This window comes from Podarcis erhardii, assembly GCF_964252035.2.
Source record: "Podarcis erhardii genome assembly, chromosome: 5".
NCBI classification, from domain to species: Eukaryota; Metazoa; Chordata; class Lepidosauria; order Squamata; family Lacertidae; genus Podarcis; species Podarcis erhardii.
The window spans coordinates 66,904,037-66,930,136 of NC_138509.1; the positions used below are offsets into that span (position 1 = coordinate 66,904,037).

Sequence of the window (26,100 nt, forward strand, 5' to 3'; positions counted from 1 at the left end):
GTGGTACCTCGGGTTAAGTACTTAATTCGTTCCGGAGGTCCGTTTTTAACCTGAAACTGTTCTTAACCTGAGGTACCACTTTAGCTAATGGGGCCTCCTGCTTCCGCTGCGCCGAAGGACAATTTCTGTTCTCATCCTGAATCAAAGTTCTTAACCCAAGGTACTATTTCTGGGTTAGTGGAGTCTGTAACCTGAAGCGTATGTAACCTGAAGCGTATGTAACCCGAGGTACCACTGTATAGAGTATACAGTCAAAGCAACATAACAGAGAACTAAAATATTATCTTAAAGATTTCAAAAAAAAAAAAAAATTACAAAGGAGGTCAACTACAGAATACATATTTAATATGTATAATGTTCCCTTCCAAGCATGCTGTGGTCTTGATGACATTCACCACCACCCCTGTAGGAATGAAAATCACGGGAGACGAGCAGTGGGTGTCACGAGAGGCGTCTGCCGGGAAAGTCCCGGGAACTCTCTTTTATTGAATATTACAAACATTGCCACAGGTGTGCTTGTGGCTGATTGGTTGATACAAACACAAAGAAACTCGTTGCTTATTGGTTAATGCAAATGCAAGGCGGGAATTACATGTGAGGGGTGGGAATTACATGTGAACATTAATCACTGGTAGATTAAAGGCTGGGAAACGAGGTTGGGACTAGACAAGCATGAAACCTCCTCATTAATAATAACTAAAGATTAACATAGCTATAGATGTGGTCAGCTATGCATGGAGTACAAGTCACCATGAACTTAAGGTGAACTGAGCGATGAGAGAATGTCTTGGTGTTTGGAACAGGTTCGTACAGTGTGTGCAGAAACAGAGAAAAGATTATAAGCAAGACTTCCCAGAATGCAAGAGAAAAGAAGCAATGCTTCCCATAAGGCCACAGTTATGTGCAGAGGGAAAACATATGTGCAGAAGGAAAACTTCCCTTTATCTCCCCCTTTCTTTTCTTATTTGCGAGGCATACTGGGTAAGGCAAAAATGTTTCGGGATTAGTGGTGTGCCAGCAAATGCCCGAAATAAGTTCGCCAGGGAGGATGGGACAGAAGATACCACGAGATACGTGGTTTGCCAGCGCATGCTCGAAATAAATCTGCCCATTTCTCCCCTTTGGTTTACTGTTGGTGTTGCCATTTCGCAAAATAAGCAGCAAGGATTTTATTGGGTGGCTGAGGGGGAGAGAGAAGCCGAGAGAAAAGACCTATGAGGCCAGGAATGCATTGGAGGAAGCAGCAAAACAAAATTAATATACATATAATAACAATGGCATATTGAAAAAGACTACGAAGCCAAGTAAAGTTTGGTAACCAAGCAGTAAGCAGAAAACCAACATCCTGTTTGATGTGATGTGTGAGATTTTGCAAATGAGAGATTTGTTTTTGGATAGCCTTAGAATTGTCAGTGATATTAAAGCAGCACATGTTTTCCACTTGTTCGCATCCGTAATGATGGAGCATCAATAGATAATCGATAGCAGCGGTCTATAAGAGTCCATGACGCAATTCACTCTGTTCTTTATTCAAAAGGTGAAGAGCTTGTGAAGTAGAATTCAAGGCTTTTGCTGCGGAGCAAGCTAAAGAGTTAATATTCCTGCTATTTCGTACAGCCAATCCAGGAACTCCTAAAAGAGAGACAGCTAGAGAGAAATATTCAGATCTGCTAGGGAGAAAAACAAAATCGTTATAATCATTAGTCAATTGCACAGTGCGTCAATATCGAGAGCGGGACAAATGATGCTTTTTTGGTAAAATAATAGACATACCGCTTAAGCAGCAAGGTGTGCCATGGCTGATGTTTGCAGGAATGTAATTAAATGTAAAGCCTGGACACGACCAAAACCAGCCTTCAGGCAGCTCTGTGTATTTATATACATAGGAAATATTTGCATAATCAGAGCAATTAAAATTATCCTTGCCCATTTTCACACAGTTGGTTTTTGTGCAATTCACCATACGGGCACAAGTAACATTAAAGGAAGCCACGTATGGGGTCATGGAATTGGCTGCGTGGAGGAATGATGCAAAACTTTAACAGCAGCTGCCAGCTCAGAATGCTGGGCAAACTTCTGTGGAAGAATGTAGAGGCTGTGCCATTTATCATTTTGTTGCCATGCAACGACCCCCCTGGAGGGGGCTCCATTAGTAAACACAGTAAGGGCATCCAACGGGACAGGGCTACTGCACTATGCTTAAATTCACTTTCAAAGACAACATACTGGGCTGGTGAGAGCAACATGCGCATTAAATCCTTCCAATCTTGGGGCAGCATGGTATAACCAGACGCAATCCCCTCCAGCATACCTGTGACATAGGAGGATTTTAAGCCAGAATCAGCAATGGCCCTCCTCAATTCTCTCAATACAGAATAAGGAAGGGTTTCATAAAACACCTGTTGTTGAGCATTTCCTGCGTTTGCATAGGTGATAGGGAAGGCAGATGGCATTTCCCCCGCCCACTCAGATTCTTCCTGCAAGGACAAAAGCCCTTTCTGTCTTGCCTGAGAAAGTGCAGCACGCACGGCTCCAGGAGGAGCAGGCAAAGAAGGAGGGGGGGAAGGGGGATGGGGGGGGTGGAAGCAGGTTGAGATGGAGGAGAAGCAGGGGGGGGTTTGCCGGGCTGCGAAGGAGAAGGAGGCAGAATCAGTGGAGAAGTGGGGTAAGGGGGGGGATTGTCTGCTGCAGGCAGGAGAGCAGGGGCCGAAGGAGACGCCTGGGGGACCTGGGGTCCAAATTTTGCAACGGCCTCTGCACATTTCTGCCAGGTAAGCAGACAATGAATCGGAGCCCTCGGTTCTGCAAAGAGGGTCTTTCCGATCTTTTGCCAAGTCTCCACGTCGAGAGAGCCAGTCTCAGGATAGAAAAGACATTGGCGATTAATTTCACAAATGAGGTGTTCAATTTCTTTTAAGGAAACATGAGCACCCACAACCCGCTGTCTAACTAAAGAGAACAATTCCCTAGCATGTTTTTTCTGCAATTTAGTTAAATCGCCGCCCATACTCACGAAGTAGCGCGCTTTGACTTTTCCAGTCGAGTGAAGTACAGGGGCTGGGCTGCGTAAGGGATCTGGCACGTCCGGGGTCACCAGATGTAGGAATGAAAATCACGGGAGACGAGCAGTGGGTGTCACGAGAGGCGTCTGCCGGGAAAGTCCCGGGAACTCTCTTTTATTGAATATTACAAACATTGCCACAGGTGTGCTTGTGGCTGATTGGTTGATACAAACACAAAGAAACTCGTTGCTTATTGGTTAATGCAAATGCAAGGCGGGAATTACATGTGAGGGGTGGGAATTACATGTGAACATTAATCACTGGTAGATTAAAGGCTGGGAAACGAGGTTGGGACTAGACAAGCATGAAACCTCCTCATTAATAATAACTAAAGATTAACATAGCTATAGATGTGGTCAGCTATGCATGGAGTACAAGTCACCATGAACTTAAGGTGAACTGAGCGATGAGAGAATGTCTTGGTGTTTGGAACAGGTTCGTACAGTGTGTGCAGAAACAGAGAAAAGATTATAAGCAAGACTTCCCAGAATGCAAGAGAAAAGAAGCAATGCTTCCCATAAGGCCACAGTTATGTGCAGAGGGAAAACATATGTGCAGAAGGAAAACTTCCCTTTACACCCCGACACAGGGATTTTATTTTATTTTTTGGTCTTTTATTTTTAAAGACCAACAACGAAGTTGCCAATCACCGTGTTAACATCACTTGTAGTTTGGTCCTTAGATATAAAAAGTATTGCTTGAAATTGTATTAAATCAAGGACCCCTTCTAAGAGATTGCTGCTGCTGTTGTGGAATGTCCCTGCATCGAGTGCCAGAATGTTAAAAGAGTGCAGGCTTCCTCAACCTCGGCCCTCCAGATGTTTTGAGACTACAATTCCCATCATCCTTGTCCACTGTTCCTGCTAGCTAGGGATCATGGGAGTTGTAGGGCAAAAACATCTGGAGGGCCGAGGTTGAGGACGCCTGAAATAGTGCATAGCAGACATGGTGGCTACAGCGAGGACAGGAGTGCCAGATTGGCCCCACAACCGTGGCTGCCATGCAGCATGCATGCCCCTGGCACTGAAATTTGTGGGTGCCCGGTCCCTTCATGAGGAATTTTGTGGGTGCTCAGACACCCAGGACCCCAGAGAGTTGGCACCTACGAGCGAAGAGAAATTATCACACCGTTTCCAGCAATAGCACCTGCTGTAGCTCTTAAGATGTACAAGTTCCAGATGAATACAGGGTGCAGAAATCTCACATTAGAGGGAGATGCATTGGAGGGGGGGCAGAGCAATCCAAACTATGGGAAAACAGCGTAATTTATGCCAGGGTAAATTATGCTGGTGTAGTTACACCTACTCCTTTCAGGAGAAGGTTACTGCTAGCCGAGCTGGCCGAAGCCTGGCAGAGGGAAATCAAGCCCTTAAAATAGAATTTGACTTACACACCTTCCTTTTTGCTGCTGTAACTTCTACTGGGTTGCTAGGTCACGTGACTGAGTTAAAGGGAGTTTCAAACAAGGGTACGTTTTCCCCTACCCTACCCTTTTGGCCTCAGCCAAACCAGTATGAAGGAACTTAACACTGAGACTGGGGACTTCAGCCACCTGAGCCTAGCTGATCCCAGGCCCAGCTACAGATCTGACTGTTCCCAATCCCCCTCATATTGATGGGTCTTAGGTTTGGCTAAGGTTCTGCTTAGTGTCTCAGGTGTGCTGGAGGATGCTCTGCTTCCTGTGTATGAAGAGCAAGAAAGTGTAGCTCCGTTAAGAGCTGTGCTAATAGGGTCACTTAAAGGTAGCAACGTCCATATGGGAACCACTTTTGGAAAAGCATCTTTCTCTTAGCTGAGGTTGTGTTGCAAGCAGAGGTTCTCAGTCTGGTCTGTGGGCCACTGGTGATCTGCCAGCTTCATGCAGTGTGCAGAAAAGTTGCAGAACAGTTGAGAATATCATCGCTTGACCTTGCACATTATTTTTTTTTCTTTTCTGGTGACTGAAGTTGAGGCCATTTTGACCAAGTGCTGGATCAATAGATCAGGCTAAAAAGGCCCTGACCTATGGCCCATGGCCATCATAATACAACACTGGTTTTGATTATTATGTCAGCACAGAAGGAAAAAGGTTATTGAAATGTGAGTTATACATGTGCTTTGATTTGTATAACGGAGAGCGCCGATTCCTTTCTGAAACTACTGATTGGCAACAACACCCGTGAGTAAGAACGGAAAAATTAAGGAAACGGGACTTTAAAAATTTTGAAGATTTGGCTGAAAACGGGAAAGGCAAAATTAAGGAAGTCAGCCTCCCGGAACTGCATGAGTGACGGAGCAATGAAAAGAATGAGCTGTATTTAAAAGGAAAGTTATTTTAAATTCTATTAGACCGGACATCGAAAGGATCTCCCCCCTGTAGAGCAGGGGAAGGAGGGGGGAATTGAACTATTTTAACCTGCTAAAAGAAAGAAAGAGTTATGAACGGGGAAGTTTCCGCTGCCGACACCTCTGGCCAGACTGCCGGAGCAGCGATCGCCTAGAGAAGGAACTGTCAAATGAGCTGTCAAAAGATCGCGGTTACAAAATAAGATCTATTTGAAACATAATAACGGGACTTTGGTGGATAAAAGTTTCAACACCATAAAGCGCTACAAAGTAGGAACTTTTGGTTGGACTTTTGCTTTTGGGACTTTCCGTTTCTTTCTCTATCTGTTACCTCTGTTTGGATACAATTTCTCCCTCTAGAGGGCTTCAGTTGCATTACGGTGGATTCAGCGGGATTTTCCACTTGCAACTTTCCTGTGTGAACGACCTTGAGTTATGAGCAACCCGCTGGAGGAAATATCAACAAGAAGTAAAACAAAGCAGGCTCAAAAGCAAGCTCAAAAAAGAGGTTCCATATCAGGAGCAGCAGCTGCACAGGAGAAAACAACAGCAGCATCAATGGATTCTATGACACAGGCTCTACTCAGAATAAATCAATCTTTAGAAGTACTTACTAAGCAGTCTGCAGAGCTCACTAAACAGTCTACAGAGAACTCTAAGAAACTGACGGAGTTGACAACAAGATTGGACTTGAACACAACGACAATATCATCTAATACAGACTCTATTAATCGTTTAATTCAAGAGAGCACGGAAACAAGGAAAATAGCTGAGAGCGCTAGGAGCACTGCTGAGGAAACCAAGGGAAAATTTGCGCCCATTGCAAAGAAAGTACATGAACATGATGCAGCTCTGGCCCTTTTGGAATTGGAGAGGAAAAGTAAGAATCTGAAACTGAGATTGGTACCAGAAGAGGAAGAGGACAAGCTTGGGGAATTCCTTACAGATAAATTTCAAGACTTTTGGAATGATGAGCTAGATGGAGAGGAAGATGAATTTGTAATAACTACAGCCTTTCGGATTGGCAGGAAGCAAGGCAAGAAACCAAGAGATTGCTTAATCACTTTGAGATCAAAGGAAGAAAGAGATAAAATATTGAATTTACATTTCCAGAAGGCTTTGGTCATTAAAAACTCCCAGATACAGATCTTCAAGGATATCCCTAAACACTTTTTGGAGGTTAGAACTCAATTTAAAGACTTAGTTGATTTACTCAAACAGAACAACATTTCATTTAGGTGGGAATTCCCACAAGGGCTGTCCTTTAACTTCAAAGGGAAGAAAATTAAAATAAAAACAAATCAGGATAAAGAACATTTTCTGGAAAGAAATTCAGAGGATCTTCAGAAAGGAACTGTGAGTGAGAGGGAAATACCGGACATTTCAAACCTATCATTTGGATTGAACCAAGCACCGACCGAGGAGGAGCAAGAACTTGGTGCAGTCGGTGGAAGAGGTACCCAGCAATAAAAATGTCTCTGCAACTCTTGAGCTGGAACTGTAATGGTCTAAACCATCCCCGAAAAAGGGGCCAAGTGTTTCATATATTAAAGAAAGAACATTTAGATATAATATGTTTACAAGAAACCCACATTGCCAGGACACATAGAAAACTTCTAACAAACAAGAGTCTAGGACTAGAATTTATCTCTTCAGATAGAGTTAAGAAAAGAGGAGTAGTGATTTATGTCAAGGAAAAATTGGAACCAAAAATGATCTTTAAGGATGAACAAGGAAGATACCTGGCAGTGGAAATTCAAATCCAAGGAGAAAAGATTTTGATTGTAGGAGTTTACGCACCTAATGAGGGGAAGGCCGAGTTCTTTAAGAAGTTGCATGAGACTTTAATGGACTTTTTGGACCTTAAAATTATAATGATTGGCGATATGAATGGAGTTGTTTCCACAAACATGGACAAGGCCCAAAGACAAGTAATATCTAAGGATGGAAGACTACCAAAGACTTTTTTTGAACTGACTGACACTATGGACTTGATTGACATTTGGAGAACTAGGAACCCTCTGGAAAGGGAGGGGACTTTTTTCTCTGAAGCAAAAATGACATGGACTAGAATCGACCAAATATGGATTTCTAGCAATCTGGCATCAAGGGTTAAAAAAACAGAAATTTGCCCAAAAACCTGCTCCGACCATAATGCAGTAAAGATGGAAATGAGACTGACAACAGCTGGAACCTTTAGATGGAGAATGAATGACACCCTTTTTGGAGATGAAGCAATTTGCAAAAAGGCCCAAAAGACACTTAAAGATTACTTCGAGATAAATCTGAGATCAGATGTCGAAAAAAGAGTAATTTGGGACGCAAGCAAAGCCGTGATGCGTGGTTTCCTAATACAACAGAATTCCATAAAGAGGAAAAAACAGAATGAGAGGAAAGAGAAAATTTGGAACCTAATAAAAGAAGGGGAGAAGAAACTTAGATCTAAACCTAAGTCTCATGAGATTTTAAGAGAAATAAAGTTTCATCAAACACAATATATGGAACTGATGAATCAGGAAATAGAATGGAAAATAAAACAAATGAGGCAAAAGACCTTCGAGTCAGCAGACAAATGTGGGAAGCTACTGTCATGGCAATTGAAAAAGAGACAAAAGTTGAATACGGTGACATCACTCGAAGTAGATGGGAAGTTTATTAATAAACCAAATGAGATAAGTAATTGTTTTCAAAGTTTTTTCAAGAAACTGTACAAACAAGGGCCAAAGAATGAACAAGAGATAGAAGAATTTATTGAAAAATACGGCCTGCCAAAAATTTCGGAAAAAAACAGAAGGAGCTTGAATGAGAAAATTACAGATCAAGAAATAGAGGGTGCCATTCAGGATATGCAACTAGGAAAATCACCAGGACCAGATGGGCTGACCGCGAGATACTACAAAGCATTGAAGGAATGGTTAATACAACCATTGAAAGAAGTTTGCAACCAAATCTTGGAGGGGAAAAAGGCTCCCGAATCGTGGAAAGAAGCATTCATCTCACTTATACCGAAAACAGAACTTGAAAAACATCAAGTTAGGAACTACCGCCCTATATCACTTCTGAATGTGGATTACAAAATTTTTGCAGACATTTTAGCAAAAAGATTTTAAAAAGTTTTGTTAGAGGAGATTCACAAGGACCAAACAGGCTTTCTACCAGGCAGACAATTGTCAGATAATGTGAGGAACATTATAGACATTTTGGAACTTTTGGAAACTGACATAAATAGAAAAGCTGTGTTGATTTTTGTGGATGCACAAAATTTGACAACATTTGCTGGAGTTTTATGAAGAGGAATCTTCAAGGGATGGGGGTAGGCCAAAATTTTGAAAACGGTATAGGTGCAATATATTCTGAGCAAAAGGCTAAACTAATTGTAAATGGTATGGTCATGGACGAGATCCCAATTGAGAAAGGGACACGACAGGGATGCCCAATATCCCCCCTATTGTTTATATTGGTACTGGAGGTCTTGCTGAATATGATTAGAAGGGACCAGCTGGTTAAAGGAATACAGGTCGGAACTAAACATTATAAGTTAAGAGCATTTGCAGATGACCTAGTTTTGACATTGCAACAGCCAGAAGCCAGTACAAAAAGAGTTCTGGAATTAATTGAAATATTTGGTCAAGTAGCAGGTTTTAAATTAAATAAACATAAGACAAAGGTGCTGGAAAAAAATCTAACGATGGGGGAAAAAAGATAGTTTCCAAAGAGAAACCGGTTTGGAAATTGCAAAAAGAGTGAAATATCTGGGGGTGAATTTAACATCTAAGAATGTGAACCTATTTAAAGATAATTATGAGAAATGTTAGTTAGAAGTGAAGAAAGATCTTGATATATGGTCTAGGCTGAGACTTTCCTTGTTAGGCCGAATTGCTGTTATCAAGATGAATGTATTGCCGAGATTGTTATTTTTGTTCCAGACACTGCACATTTTAGATAAGATGGATTGTTTCAAGAAGTGGCAGAAAGATATATCTAAATTTGTCTGGCAGGGCAAAAAGCCCAGAATAAAATTTAAGATTTTGACTGATGCAAAGGATAGAGGGGGTTTCGCCCTGCCGGACTTAAGACTTTATTATGAAGCAGCAGCTTTTTGCTGGCTGAAACAATGGCTACTTCTTGAGAATACAGATATCTTGGATCTGGAAGGCTACGACAATAACTTTGGTTGGCATGCATATTTATGGTACGACAAGGTAAAGGTTCATAGAAACTTTAAAAACCATATTGTCAGGAAAGCACTCTATAATGTATGGAATCGATATAAAGATTTGTTGGAGAGTAAAACCCCCAGGTGGTTGTCACCAATGGAAGCTAAGGCGGTAAAAAGATTGAACATGGATTCAGACTGGCCAAAATATTGTGAAATTATAGAATATGATGGTGAAAAGTTGAAACTACAGAGTTTTGAGAAATTAAAACCTAAAGTCCGAGATTGGTTACATTATTACCAGATTAATGAGACCTTTAAGCAGGACAGGAAACTAGGATTCCAGAAGGAGAGGTCAAAGTTAGAAACAGAATTGTTAGAACCCAATACTAAGAATTTGTCTAGAATGTATAATCTGCTGCTAAAATGGAACACACAGGATGAAACGGTTAAATCAGCTATGATTAAGTGGGCACAAGATATTGGTCATGATATTATGTTTGCTGACTGGGAGCAGTTATGGACCACAGGTATTAAATTCACGGCATGTAGTGCCTTAAAAGAGAATATAATGAAAATGATCTATAGGTGGTACATGACCCCAGTCAAGCTTGCAAAGATATATCATTTGCCCAATAACAACTGTTGGAAGTGTAATGAATGCGAAGGAACTTTTTATCATCTTTGGTGGACCTGCCCGAAGATTAAGGCCTACTGGGAAATGATCTATAATGAAATTAAGAAAATCCTTAAGTGGACATTTGCAAAGAAACCGGAGGCTTTTCTCTTGGGCATGGTAGGCCAAATGATTCCAAAGAAAGATAGAACATTTTTTATGTACGCAACAACAGCAGCAAGAATTCTTTTGGCAAAGTACTGGAAGACTAAAGAACTACCTACTCTGGAAGAATGGCAGACCAAGGTGACTGAATTTATGGGACTGGCAGAGATGACCGGCAGAATTCGTGACCAGAGGAGAGAGACAGTGGAAGAGGACTGGAAAAAATTTAACATTTATCTTAAAAATTGTTGTAAAATTTCGGAATGTTAAGATGTCAAGGGATTTGATATAAAGAATTACAGCTGTAAAAATTTAAGCTTAAGAAAATTTTAAAGAGAATTAAATATAAAAATGGATGAAGGATTGCTAAAAAATTTTAAAACAAGGATGCAGTGAAGGGGAGGTATGGGGAAGTCGTGTTATGTTTGTTTGTTTGTTTTTTGTTTATGTTGTAAAATTAATAAAAATTATTTTTTTAAAAAAATCATTTGTAAAACAAGAAAACTTTATTGTTGTTAGCCGCCCTGAGCCCGGCTTCGGCTAGGGAGGGCGGGATATTATTATTATTATTATTATTATTATTATTAGGTTGTTCAAGACTTGTAGCAATTTTCAAGTTTTGAGGGAGGAAGGTTGAGTTGTTGTCATCTTTGTTGTTGTTAATTAAATTTATATGCCACCGTTCATCTGAAGATCACAGGGCAGTTTACAATATAAAAGCACAAAAATACACACCATAATAACAAACAAAAATATACTCCCCACAGTTTAAAAGGCCAAAGATTGGGTACCATCGGTGGTACCTAACACCAGAAAAATTAAACAGGATGTATAAGAGCGGTGATAAGGCCTGCTGGAGATGTAAAACAAATGTAGGTAATTTTATACACATGTGGTGGGCATGTGAGGAAATAAAAAAATTCTGGAACCAAATTTATGATGAACTAAAAAAGATACTCAGATACACATTCCCAAAAAAACCGGAGGCCTTTTTATTAGGGATCGTCGGAGACGAGATAAAGAAAGCAGATAAAACTTTATTCCAGTATTCAACAGCAGCGGCTAGAATGCTAATCGCCCAAAATTGGAAAAATACAAACATACCATCGGTGAAGGATTGGCAAACGAAATTATATGACTTTCTGGAATTGGCAAAAATGACGCAAAGAATCAGGTACCAAAAAAATACAAAGCTAAATGAGGATTGGATTAAATTTATGAACTATATTGAAGGTAATTTCAAAAACCTACCAACTATAGCAGGTTGGCTTTAAAACTTCCGATGTATAAATACAAATCTAGACTAACACCAGCTGTTAAAGGGAAATTGCAAAATTGGAATCCGAAATCAGCAGGGAAGGAGGTCAGGTGACATGTTCTAACTGTAACATGCACCATACTTTTTGTTCGTCTTTTTTTCTTTCTTTCTTTAATGTATTTTCTCGGCTTTTCTTTTTCTCTTCAGTGTTTTTTTTCTTTTCTTTTCTTTTCTCAACTCGCTTGTTATTGGATGAAGTGAGCAGTTACATTTTTTGTTATGTATTTTTAATCACTTTTTGGTGTTGTATTTTTTCTTTTTCTTTTTCATGCTTGTAACACACTGAAAGAAACTCAATAAAAAAATAAAAATAAAATAAAAGGCCAAAGATTGTTTAAATATTAGCCAAAGACCTGGAACAAGAGGGACATTGTGTAACGGGCTGTTTATTTTGGTGATTTCAAATGATTACACACCTTGAATTCTTTCCTCTCCCCATCCTGTTTTTAAAATGCATTTTTAATGCTTTTTTTTTTAGGTACAACTTCCAACCTGAAGTTGATCTTCCTAACCTGATGCATCGTACATTATGGTTCATGTCAACTTTGTTAGAAAATGGATATACGTCCTCCTGGCATTTATTTTGGTTCTGACCATTTGTTTGTGGAAGGAATCACGGAGAGGATTTTATGTTTCGTTTAAGACAGAAGACCAAGCCAATCATGGACCGTTGAGGCTGTGGAGGTGGAATAGCCTAAGACAAGAAACTGTCCAGGATGAAGCCGTCAATGGCACAGGCAAGCTCCATTTTCCCACCAACACATCTCAAGTTCATGTTGCCGTCACTGCAGTGCCAGAAAGAAGTAAGTTAGTCATAAAACCTGTGAAATTGCCAAGTCCCATCAAAGTGTGGAACAAGGACAGTTTGTCCAGAAACCTCAACACTAGACTGCAAAAGGTGAGGAAGAATTATTTGCATATGAACAAATACCATGTGAAGTACAACGGGCCAAAGTATGCTGCTAAATCCAGCCCCCAAAAAGTGTTGTGCCAGCTCCGGAAGCAACTGAATTTTGGGATGATTACCACATCAGATGGGCCCTTCAATACATCAGAATGGGAGACCTACCTGCCGAGGAAGAACATCAGCATGGAAGTGGGGCAGATGGGCCGGTGTGCAGTTGTGTCCTCTGCAGGATCCATGAAGTCATCCCATTTGGGGGAAGAAATAGGTTTGCATTATTCCTCTGCCATTATTAAGCAACAAAATACAGTTTGAAATCTTTGACTTGGGGGGGGGGGGCGAGTTCAGTGTTACAGGGCTGTTAAAACATTTAATTTTGAATTAAATCTGAAGAAGTGTGCATGCACACGAAAGCATATACCCAGAACAAGCTTAGTTGGTCTCTAAGGTGCTACTGGACATTTTTTTACTTTATTTGTTTATTTAATTTTGAATTTATTGAATTTGCCGGTAGGACTTTTCTCTTCTCTCTTCCTGCCTTTCATTGCTCAGTGACCACAGATGTCTCGTAGGAAGTGAGCGTGGGATCCCGGAACATTAAAATTGGGTATTGGGTATTATACTTGAAATTAGGGCAAGGCATTGCTAGAATTGGCATAGTAACATGTTAAAGCACTTGTGTGTTAAAACCTTGGGCTAGCTCAGGTTTAGCTCTAGAGCAGGTGTAATATTGCAGGCCTAAGTCTAAACCAGGCATCCCCAACCTTCAGCCCTCCAGATGTTTTGGACTACAATTCCCATCCTCCCTGACCACTGGTCCTATTAGCTAGGGATCATAGGAGTTGTAGGCCAAAACATCGGGAGAGCCGCAGGTTGGGAATGCCTGGTCTAAACCTTCCACTGAAATCTCACCTCAGCCATGAAGTCACAAGGAGGCCTTAGAACAAGGGTAGCTAACAGGACACTCTCCATATGTTATCCCTGACCATTGGCCATACCAGCTGGGCTGATTGGAGGCACCTGGAAAGGATTAGGTTTGTTACCCCTGCCTTACAGTATTTCAGCTTCTGCGGACATCCCCATCTGTAATTTGGAGATAATAATACTGATCTGTCCTACAGGGTTGTAAGGATGATTGAGATAATGTACATGCAACATTCTGAACTCAGCTTGAATTATTTTAAATACAATTATTTGCCTGTCCGATAGGGAATCCCAGTGGTGATAGACAGTGTAAAAGAAAATCAAAACAACATGACAACCTTATAAAAATCCATAAAATATAAACTAAGCCTGACCAAAACAGACTCAGTACCTGCTCCCACTTTTTCAGTACCCACTACCAATATTGTTGTTGTTGTTTAGTCGTTTAGTTGTGTCCGCCTCTTCGTGACCCCATGGACCAGAGCACGCCAGGCACCTCTGTCCTCCACTGCCTCCCACAGTTTGGTCAGACTCATGTTGGTAGCTTCGACAACACTGTCCAACCACCTCGTCCTCTGCCGTCCCCTTCTCCTTGTGCCCTCCATCTTTCCCAACATCAGGGTCTTTTCCAGGGAGTCTTCTCTTCTCATGAGGTGGCCAAAGTATTGGAGCCTCAGCTTCCCGATCTGTCCTTCCAGTGAGCACTCAGGGCTGATTTCCTTAAGAATGGATGGCTTTGATCTTCTTGTAGTCCATGGGACTCTCAAAACTCTCCTCCAGCACCATAATTAAAAAATAATAATTACCTCTGTGTTAAGCCTCAGTGTCTCATCCACTCCAAAACTCTTAAGCCGCTTCCACTCCAAAACGGCTACCAAACACCAGCTTGAGATCTCTCTCCTTACAAGGTAGGTGCCTTTGGAAATGGAAGTGAAATAGCTGGTGCCCCCTTTCATATGTCCACCTTTGCTGAAATTTTGAGTCCACAGTTCTCTGTTAACAGTGGATTTCTTTCAAATGGCATAAGAGTTTCAGGAGCTAATTGGGATGTGGCAGGGCTGATGGAAAGTTTTCGCATTCACAGTGGAGAGTTTGATTGTGGTAAGGCTAATGCTCCTCACTGTCTTCTTCCGAAGCAGTGGCACAGTTGGGTTCCAGAGCTCGAAACAGAAACTTTTGAGACTTCGGGGCTTTTGCTCGATCAGGTGCCTTTCAATTTATATTTCCTCCTCGCTGCTTTCAGATCACCACGATGCAGTGCTGCGGTTTAATGGAGCCCCTACCAGAGGGTACCAGGCTGATGTAGGGCAGAAAACCACAATACGCCTTGTTAATTCCCAGGTAAGTCTGCATGATATGCGCTGTGCTAAGGCAGCAACAGAAAGGAGTGCGTATTGAGGGCTTTAATGAGAGCTCCTTCAGCTCGTTTTTTGTTGTTCTGCCTGAAAAGATTTGCAAGTAAGAATAGCAGCAAAAAGTAGAAGAATCACTTATGTCAGCTCTTTGTGTTGCCATTGCACAAGAACACAGCCGATGAACATAAAAGGCCTGCCTCTAAACCTTTCTTAGTGATATCTGAAAAGTGTCTTTTCACTGTGGCAAGGACAGCAGATTTTTTAAAAAGCACCACCTGACAGTGTGTGGGGAGGAGGGTGTGTGTGTGTGTGAGAGAGAGAGAGAGAGAGACACAGAGAGAGAGAGGGAGGGAGAAATAATTTTGTGCCCATGTTCTACAGAACATTTATTTACTCTACAGAACATTATCTATTGAAACCTGAAAAACAAAGGGGGAAAATGATACATAAATGTTAACATCAAATGCCAAGCATCTTTTTAAACAACATGTATCACTATTAAAACAAAATAGTGGACATGCTTTTTAATGATGCTGTTTGCATCACAGCTAGTTTGATCTTAAGTGACTCTATATATTTCCCTCCCCATCGCTGCACCTTCACTACCATTGTGCCCTTCAGACTATTAAGATTTTACACGTGCACGTATTCTTCTTCTTTTTTAAGTTTTAAGGTATCTTTTTATGTTCCCTTTTGCAAAAGGGAAAAAAATTCAAGGTAGTGATGCCATTTTGGTGTCACAAAGGTGATAAAAGGCCCAGGCCACATCAGAGGATTTCCTGCTGTGGCTTCTCCTCATACCAGCAATCCTTTGTTGGAGCATTGCTCTCCTTCACTGTGCTAGACTTCCTATATTGCCCATGCGCTGCACGAAAAATTTGTGCTGCAGCGGCTCACACATTGCAAAAGCAAGAAAGACCTTGAGAGTAGGCCACAGGGAAATGAGCAGTGCAGCATGATCCCTTTGTGTGTTTCTTTCAAAGCAAACAACATGTGTTCAATAGGATTTACTCTAAGGAAAGTGCTCACTCATTCAAGAATGACTAGAATTGGAACTGGATGCTTTTAGGTGTTCTGAATGGGATTTCTGAATTCTCTGCCCAAGAATAAGACCAAAGGAGTTTATATAGGACTGAAATATTAAGAGAGATCACAGATTTTCCAGGTCCTTGTACAATCCTTAAAGGCACAATCGGAAGGAAACCAGTAGTTTATTGGTAAATAAATACCATTGCTCTTTTGTGATGATTTTAAACAGTGTCCCTGGCCAGTGATAAAAGGCAAGGAGAAAGAATGCAGACACACACTCTTGTCGTTCATAGCACAGCATGGATTTTGCTTCACTTGCCCATCTAAAATACCATTATCTTGGAAAGCTCAGTGGTAAAGCATCTGTTCTGAATGCAGAATGTCTCAGGTTCAGTCCCATGCATCTCCAGATAGGGCTCGATAAGTCCTCTTGTCTGAAACCCTAGGCAGCCACTGCTGGTCAGTTTAAACAATGCTGGGTTAGATGGACCAGTGGTTTGACCAAGTATGAAATAGCATATTTTACTCCTACGCATCTATCACCATTTGAAAGTGTTATAAGAAAAACTGTTCCCTTTCCCTTGTGGCAAGCATGTCCAAAATCTGTTTTGGGGGCCTAATCCGGCCTGTAGGTCAATTTAATCTGGCTTCCATGGCAGTATATGTCCTGGGGTAAAATCCTCTTTGAAAAAAGTTTAGGCACCCCTGTCTTACGGGGTATTCCGGAGCACATATAGAGTCCTTAAGTGGGTTCCCTATTGGTAGGAGAAAACAGAGGCCAACCAGGTTATAATGAGAAGCAAAGCAACTAGTAACCCTGATCTTTATTAAAGGAGCTTTGCAACAGGGTCCCCACACGCAGGAGGGAGGAGAACCCTGGACAATGGTGCACAAGCCCTTACATAGACATTTGAAATTGCCCGCCCTGTAACCCAAGACCACCTCCCCCCCCCAAAAATCATACATACATCACAGAAGGAGGCAGTCTACAGCAGAAATCCTGTCTGCCAGGATCATGGTCCCTGATTGCATTACCTGGGCAGTCTGGCTATTCTGTTGTAATGGTTAATACTTTAGTTCTTGAATCCAGGTCACAGGCTCACCCTATTCATACACAAACAAATACGCCCATAAGACAGGATTTGCAAGCAGAAAGACAATGGGAAGGCTTTCCCCATTTGCCTCCCTTGCTGCAGAGGAATATTTGAGGCCATTGGGAGAGTCAAAATGGCTTCAGGATTGCTCTCCCATACTATTTCAGACACATGGTTCATATATTTAGTTATGTGTGCATTGATGAATATTTATTCTGCGTGTGCATTGATGAATATTTATTCTATATTTGAGACCTTAAAATTCTTATAACACAAGTGATCTCACTCTGGGGCATTGTCCCATTTCAAAGTCTAAATCCGATGCAAGGAAGAGTTCATGTTCTCCGAACCACGTCTGCAATTGTGAATGACCTCTTCACGGCAACATTTCGACCCTCTGTGCCCGCAGTCCAGTTTGGATATGTGGTGTCGCCAAAGGGATGCCATGATCCCTGCAGCTGGCCCCGTCAGACAACTTGATTGATTAGAGCAGCAGGAAGAGGTGGAGGCCTTTTCCTAAAACTATGAAGGATGTTGAGAATGGAGCAGCTGAAAACTAATCCTTAGGCACTTCGTGTTCTCTGCTGTAAAAGCCTCCATGTGGGAAGTGTCACTTCCAGTATTGCCCCATAGTCTGATGGGGGGACAACATGTGGTGGGAGAGAGTAAATCACACCTATTGTCAGAAATACAAGAAAGCTAAACTGAAAATTAGCATTTACACAGAAGCCAGTTATATTTTATTTTTATATATATATATATATGATATATATATGATATATATATATACATATATATATGATATTCCATTCATCCGTGTAATAGCTAACGCAGAATGAATTACAGAGGCAAGTAAGTCCAGAGTTAGCAAGGCAGTCTAAAGCCCAAACAGTTCAGTAATGAAGTAGTTCATTAGGAGTCGTACAGGGGAACACAAGTAAATCTGGTAGCAATTTAGCCACAAGCTGATGAAGGGCAGAAAGGCACTGCAAGCGGGATTGTGAAGCTGCGGCAGTTCTGGTGTGGACGTACTGTGCTAAAAATAGCCAGAAGTATCTGGTGGCAGGATATTAATGAGGCAGCGGAATTAATGGAGAAACACTTTTGCAGATTCGTGCAGAACTGCCCCCAAACCTCAGTGCGCAGAAGCAGTGGAAAGTGATGATGATGAAGATGATGATGATGATGATGATATTTTTATCATCATCGTCGTCGTCGTATACATTTATTACTTATACCCCGCCCATTTGGCTGAGTTTCCACAGCCACCTTGGGTGGCTCCCAATCAAGTGTTAAAAACAATACAGCATTAAATCTTAAAAACTTCCCCTTTTTTTTTAATTTAAAAAAATATTTATTTATACAACAAGAAAAAACAAGAAAACACACACACACACAAAAACACAAGTACCAAATTACACACAAATTACAAAAATAACCATAGACGCATAATTTTCTTGACAAACAATAAAACATCTATTGGTCTTAACCCTAAAGACCCAACTTCCCGTCTATTCCATATTTCAAATTCAAATTACTTATTGCCAATACACATTTTTTTCATAATTAAACTTATTCTCAATAAATCTAATTTCTTCTCTCTACCTAGCAACTATTACTGAAGTTCCTCGAATGCTGCAACAGAATTTAAACTACTATATTTATTTTTCAGATATTCTTTGAAAACCTCCCATTTAGAAACAAATTCCTGTTTGGATTTATTCTTTATTTTTTCTGATAAACCATCTAATTTGGCATATTCTGTCAGTTTTTGGATCCAATCTTGTATAGAGGGGATTTCATTACTCTTCCATTTTGCTGCGATCAAAACTCTTGCTGCCGCCGTTGCATATAAAAAGATACCCTTCCTCTTTTGTGGAATATCCAAATCTGTTATTCCCAGGAGGTAGGCCTCTGGTTTTTTATTGAATGAGATCTTTAGCATTTTTTGCAGTTCTGCATGTATACTCTCCCAGAATACCTGTATTTTCCTACATGTCCACCACATATGGTAGAATGTTCCTGAGTCTCCGCATCTCCAACAATTACTTGACACATTTTTATACATTTTTGAGAGTTTCCATGGTGTTAGATACCATCGATGTTGCATTTTTTGAAAGTTCTCTCTAATCGTGTAACAATTTGTGAATTTCCAATTGATCTTCCATAAATTTTCCCATTGGGCCCTGGTTATTGAATGGCCAATATCCTGAGACCACCTCACCATTGCCACTGTTACTTCCTCCTCCTTGACTGTCCAGTCAAGGAGGAGTCGGTAAGTTTTGGAAAGAGTTTTTCTTTTAGAATTTACAAGATCAGATTCGAATCGGGAAGTTTCTACTGAGAACCCCTTTTGTTTGTCAGATTTAAATTTTTCAAATAACTGATGGTATTGGAACCAGTCTGAAATGTGTTCTCTTATTTCCTCAATTTTTTTAAATTTTATTTGGTTATCTTCATTTTTTAGAAGTATTTTATATGTTGGCCAGCTTTCCTGAGTATTTTTCCGTTTTACTGCTATGGCTTCTACTGGAGAAGTCCACCACGGGACTTTAGGCTCCATCAGGTTTTTATATTTTTCCCATACATCAAAGAGTGACTTTCTTATTATATGGTTGGTAAAATTTTTATGAATTTTCGCTTTTCCATATATTAGGTAGGCGTGCCATCCCCAATGGTTGTCAAAACCTTCCAGGTCCAGGAGGTCCGGATCCTGCAACGTGCACCAATCTTTTAACCAGGTGAAACAGGCTGCCTCATAATAAAGTTTTAGGTCGGGTAGGGAAAAGCCTCCTCTCTCTTTTATGTCTATTAAGATCAGGTGTTTAATCCTGGGTTTCTTCCCTTCCCACAAAAAATTGGAAATTTCTCTTTGCCATATCTTGAGACAACCGGCTTCACCGAGTATCGGAATCATTTGAAATAAAAAGATTAATTTTGGAAGCACATTCATCTTTATAATGGAAATCCTACCGAGAAATGTTAATTTTAGTTTACTCCAGGTTACCAAGTTTTTTCTAATCTCTAGCCAATTATAATTATCCTGAAATAAGTTTATGTTCTTGGAGGTGATCCAAATACCCAAGTATTTCGCTTTTGAAGAGATTTTCAAGCCCAATATTTTTTCTAAGTCGTCCTTTTCTTCTGTGGTTACATTTTTAACAAGCATTTTTGTTTTTGTAATATTCAGCTTAAAGCCTGCCACTTCTCCAAATTCTTTAATCAGTTCCAGCACTCTTTTCAGACTTTCTTTAGGTTTTTCAGTCATAACGAGTAGATCGTCCGCGAAAATCTTAAAAACTTCCCTAAACAGGGCTGTCTTCAGCTGTTTCTTTGCCTTTTTGCTTCCCTGATCAGATAAAGGGGTGTGACCGGCATGTGCCAGAAACCTCTGGCTCCGTTGTGTGACTTGAATGCAGCCTTCTGCCACACCTGTGCCCCACCCACTTTTGCTTCCGGCCCTACCCATCTCTGGCATGTGCTCCCGGAAGGTTGTCTGTAGGGCAAGTGGCCTTTGGGTACAACAAGTTTCCCCATGCCTTGCCTTAGTGCTGTAACTAAGCCAAGATAGTGTGACTGGGACAGACACACATTTCCTCTCTTACTCATACATGTCTCCATATTTCTTTCCTTGCTCTTTTCTCCCCTGTGTTGACTTTTAGACTCCATGCTCCAGATGCTCCCCCCTCTCCTTTTTTCTAGCATCTTTAGATTTAGAGAGAACAAAACAAATTCCTTCCAGTAGCACCTTAAAGACCAACTAAGTCAGTTCTTGGTATGAGCTTTCATGTGCATGCACACTACTTCAGATACACATGTATCTGCATGTATCAGATACACATGTATCTGCATGTGCATGTGCATGCACACGAAAGCTCATACCAAGAACTGACTTAGTTGGTCTTTAAGGTGCTACTGGAAGGAATTTGTTTTGTTTTGACTATGGCAGACCAACACGGCTACCTATCTGTAACTAGATTTAGAGAGGTTTGTCTGTGGGAAACGTTTCAGTCAGAGCAGTTGTAACCATCAGAATAAAAATGTTTGGAAGCGGGTCAGTCTAGCTTATGGGTCGCGATGGCTGATTCGTGCTTTCTGAATTATGTTTTTCTTTCGACACAGAGGGCATGGCATTCAGAGTGCTATCATTCAAGTAACATGTATTGGACACACCCGTGAAGTTCTGTTTAATGCAAATAAAGTCTTAGCACTTATTTTGCTTTTAAAGATAGCCGTAAAGGTAACAGTGGCTTTTTAAAAAAATGAAATGTGCCATTTGCACACAAGCTTGCCATTCTCACACAGAACCTGGACATATTTTGGGATCATTTGACTTTGAGAGCTGAGCACACGCCAGAATTTCACCTCATAACCATTAACACAGACAACAGAGATAAATCAAAAGTAAATTGACTGCATCAAGGTGGGGAATTAGCTTGCTTACTGTAAATCAATAAACAGAATAAATAACCCTAGCAATAGGCTAAGTTTGAGAGTTTAAGACCAATACAAGAGTTAATTATATTGATTATCGTTAAAGCATTCCTGAGAACCTATAGAAACTCTAGGATGCATTGACATGGGCCAGGGAGATCAGACTGACTTGCTTTAGGAAAAGAAAGGGAGCTTATGTGAGTATTAATAACCCTCCACCCCAGAGAGAAGAATCGTTGCAGTTTATTAATCACACGCAGGAATATAAGAACTGTGTGGAGTGAATTATTGATCAAAGAGAGGATTGGTAAACATCGGAGAACGGAGGAAAGTTTTATGACGCAAATGGCGTCTCGCCAAGACAGGCTTGCCTAAGAAGGACGGGGGGAGGAGGACCAGGGTCATCGGAATGCAAATGATTATCGGAATGTGATCTAGACCTGGCAGAGCCCTCTGAGATATGTTTGGCAAGCCTGGGAAAATCAATGGACAGACTGAGGGAAAGTTCTTTACGGAGGTGTGGAATGGCGTCTGTCCTTATGTGATATGATTTTTGGATACAGATAGGTAGCCGTGTTGGTCTGCCATGGTCAAAACAAAATAAAAAAATTCCTTCCAGTAGCACCTTAAAGACCAACTGAGTTAGTTCTAGGTATGAGCTTTCGTGTGCATGCACACTTCTTCAGATACACTGAAACAGAAGTCACCGGACCTTTCTATATAGTGAGAAGGTGGGGAGGGGTATTACTCAGAAGGGTGGTGGGAATGGGTGATTGGCAGATAGCTGCGATGAGCCTGTTGACGACTCTTAATGACTGCAATAGGTCTAACAGGAAAAAGCAAGGGGTGAGAAGGTGAAAAATGGCTTTGTCATGTATAATGAGATAAGAATCCAATGTCTTTGTTCAAACCAGGTCTCTCCATAGTTTTAAGTTTGGTGATAAGTTGCAATTCAGCAGCTTCTCTTTCCAGTCTATTTCTGAAATTCCTTTGTAATAGAACAGCTACTTTGAGATGATTTTTGGAGAGTGTAAAACCCACACGGGTGGTGCTGTGGGTAAAAGCCTCAGCGCCTAGGACTTGCCGATCGCATGGTCGGCGGTTCGAATCCCTGTGGCGGGGTGCGCTCCTGTCACTCGGTCCCAGCGCCTGCCAACCTAGCAGTTTGAAAGCATCCCCGGGTGCAAGTAGATAAATAGGGACCGCTTACCAGCAGGAAGGTAAACGGCGTTCTGTGTGCTGCACTGGCTCGCCAGATGCAGATTGTCACGCTGGCCATGTGACCTGGAAGTGTCTTCGGACAGCGCTGGCTCCCGGCCTCTAGAGTGAGATGAGCGCAGAACCCTAGAGTCTGTCAAGACTGGCCCGTACGGGCAGGGGTACCTTTACTTTAAAACCCACACAGAGGATGTTTGTTTTCAACCCGCTTGTGAAGATTATCAGAGATCGCAAAGAAAGGAATATATGATAGCAACAAGAAGATGAGGAAAGTAACAAAGAGACTATCTGGACAGAACTGGATAGAACTGTCTAATTAAAGCAGCAATACAAGTGATGTTTGGACCCCTTTTCGGAGCTTGAAGTATGGGTACCCCCAACAAAAATTTAAAAATCTGGCTGTATAATTTGGAACTAATGTGATTTGATTGGCCTGTTAATAAAAATTATATTTAAAAAAAAAAAAAGGAAGAGAAAGGGAGGTTGTCAGAGGAGGAAGTACTTTTATGGCGTGTTGGGAAAGGATTTAGGGAAGGATCAGAAGAAAGCAATTGGACGAGTTTGGGACATGACAAGGAGAATAAAGGGAGCGGGTCTCAAATTGGATCAAAATTAAAGCAGAAGCAAAGACAACTCTTGTCTTCTTGGCCATGAAAGAGTGGTAAAGGGTTTAAAGTGGTGCCAGCCAGGAAAAGTCTAAAGGCTTTAGAAATTGCTTCTAAAAAAACATCATTCTGTTTCTAGGTGAGTAGGGGATTAATGTAATCTTTTGGGCTCTACTGGAAGGAGCCTCAGGCCATTGACACTACTTGATTAATAATTGTGGGAGGGAGTGCATAGGAAGGAGTGCCCTGTGCAGAAGATAATATCTTGCCTTAACAATTCCAGATTGAGTCAGATGCTGTTCTGTTTGTTTTAAACCCACAAGTGATAAGGGGAGATAGCAGAGATTTACAGTAAAGGAAACAATAGGTTTACCAGAAAGTGTTGCAACTCAGTTTACTTCAACATGCATGATGAGCTTCCTGCAATGGGGTCTGTTGACCAAAATCCCCTTTTCAGGCACAGACTACCATAGAATAAGCAGAGGAGTGGGGTAGGCTTGCTTTGTAACAAGCTCATTTCCCAGTAAGGATGATCCAGAATATAGGCCCTAGTAGAAAAATTGAAATCTAATCCAATTGTTTAATAACCCTAAATTGCTGATCGGTGGTTTACACAGGCATTGCCCTGTGTTTTAACGGGGCTGTTCCACTGCACATTTTAATAATGGTCATTTGTATTTTAATGTTTTAATGGGACTGTTTTATTGTGCACTTTAATTATGGTGTGTTTCTAATGACACTGTATCTTAACAAAGATGTTCAATTGGGTTTTTTTATGCTTTGTAAATCATTTAGAGGCCACGTGGGGATTAAGGAGTATATAAATTATTAAAATAAGAACAGTATTTCCATTCTCCTGCTGTAAACAAAAATCTGCCCTTTTTCCCTTATGGGTTATCCAAGAGCCCATATAGAGTCCTTACATAGGTTCCCTATTGGTAGGAGAAGATAACAGAGGCCAACCAGAGAATACTGAGAAGCAAAGCAGCTAGTAAGCTTGATCTTTATTGATCTGTTGCAACAGGGTGCTCCCCTTAGCTGCAGGAAAGGAGGAAGAACCCAGAACAATGGCGTGCAAGGCCTTATATGGACTTTTGAAATTGCCACCCTGTAGATCAAGACCACCCCCAGAAACATCATACAGAAGGGGTGTAACCTAAGACCACCCCCCAGATACATCATACCTACATCACAGAAAAGGCAGTCTAAAACAGAAATTTGAATGTTGTTTTTCTCCTGTCCTTGTTTATCTCCTGTCTGGCAGGTTACTTGATTGGATTGCCTGGGGAGCCTGGGCAGTCTTTTGTAATGATAAATACTTAGTTCCTGGGCCAGGTCACAGGCACACGAAAGCTCATACCTAGAACTAACTCAGTTGGTCTTTAAGGTGCTACTGGAACGAATTTTTTTATTTTGTTTTGACCATGGCAGACCAACACGGCTACCTATCTGTAACTGAACCCTATTCAAACACAGACATACCCTTAAGACAGGCTTTGTGAAGGAAAAGACAATGGGGAGGCTTTTCCATTTTCCTTTGACCTTGCAGAGAAAACATTTGGTCAGTTTGGGACAGTTTGAGGATGGTTGGTTGGTATACTTATGAATATTTAACATATATCTAAGACCTCAAAATTCCTATCACACTTACATGGATTTTGAGCTTAACGGTGAAAGGAACTTACAGGTGCCTTTTGCAAGGCTTTGTGAGTTGGCTACCTGTGTATAACCCACCTTCATGGTCAGGGAAAAGTTGGGAGATGGTGGGAGGCTGTGCCATCAAGAACATATGATGTGGAGGAGAGACTGGTTTCGTTCACATGTCACAGTAAACCATATTTTATGGATTACTGCGAAGGAGATTGTTCCCACTTTGCTTCTCCCATCAGGTGAGCTGAAGTGACAAGCCATGAGGTTTGTGAACCCTGGATTGTCACTAGTTTCTCCTGAAACAAAACAAACCTTAGCTTCAGATCATGGTTTGTTTCCCATGATCATACATTTGCATGTTACAACAGGCCAGGCTTTGGCTTGTCGCTGCTGCTTGCGCTAGTAGATGACCCATGGGTTCCCAATTCTATGATATGAAAGCCATTGACCATTGTGTGCAAAGGCGGCCACTGTCTGGAGAATATAGGTGCCTGGTGCCTGCTGCAATAAAAGATGTGCAGAGGATATTTTCTGTACAGAAGGCGTTTTTGAATTCATTTTTTCACTATACAGTGGTACCTCAGGTTAAGTACTTAATTCGTTCCGGAGGTCCTTTCTTAACCTGAAACTGTTCTTAACTTGAAGACCACTTTAGCTAATGGGGCCTCCTGCTGCTGCCGCGCCGCCAGAGCCCGATTTCTGTTCTTATCCTGAAGCAAAGCTCTTAACTAGAAGCACTATTTCTGGGTTAGCGGGGGCTGTAACCTGAAACGTATGTAATCTGAAGCGTATGTAGCCCGAGGTACCACTGTAGATGTTTTGGATAACAGGAAATGTAGCTCAAATAAACTTGAGCACCAGGTTTTTAAACTGTAGAATTCCATGATAATCATGGAAAATTAATAAATTGTTATTAAAAAAAAAAGAAATCCATGATAATCTTGTTTGGATCAGTAGTGAGGATGATATCTAGGAAGGGGATGTGTGAATTTTTGATGCTGCTATTGCACTGCATTTCATAGTTGTGTGAACAGAGCTGACCTTGTTTTTTAATTGCTCCAAGCATTCTTTGCCACTGGGCCAGAAGAGAGATATGTGCTCTACCTCATGGTCTTCAGCCTGATTTGAGAATAATTCAAGAGAATGTGTGGCTAGGTCATTTAACCCTACTGTAATGTCCATGACTAGATCTGTCTAGATTTGGAGCGACTGTTTTCATCGATCCTGGCCTGGTTATCAAGATCA

The 26,100-nt window shown here is 41.2% G+C and overlaps 1 protein-coding gene across 7 annotated transcripts in view; it reads left to right on the top strand.

Annotated features, from left to right (window-relative positions):
- ST6GAL1 (ST6 beta-galactoside alpha-2,6-sialyltransferase 1) overlaps window positions 1-26,100 on the top strand; it is a 128,692-nt gene that overhangs the window by 96,858 nt on the left and 5,734 nt on the right. For all 7 annotated transcript variants that reach the window (XM_081861611.1, XM_081861610.1, XM_081861607.1 and 4 more), the window contains 2 exons: window positions 12,121-12,814; window positions 14,714-14,811. In XM_081861611.1, coding sequence (XP_081717737.1) covers window positions 12,172-12,814; window positions 14,714-14,811 — 741 coding nt within the window. In that variant the 5' untranslated portion in view covers window positions 12,121-12,171. The remainder of the gene's footprint in view (window positions 1-12,120; window positions 12,815-14,713; window positions 14,812-26,100) is intronic.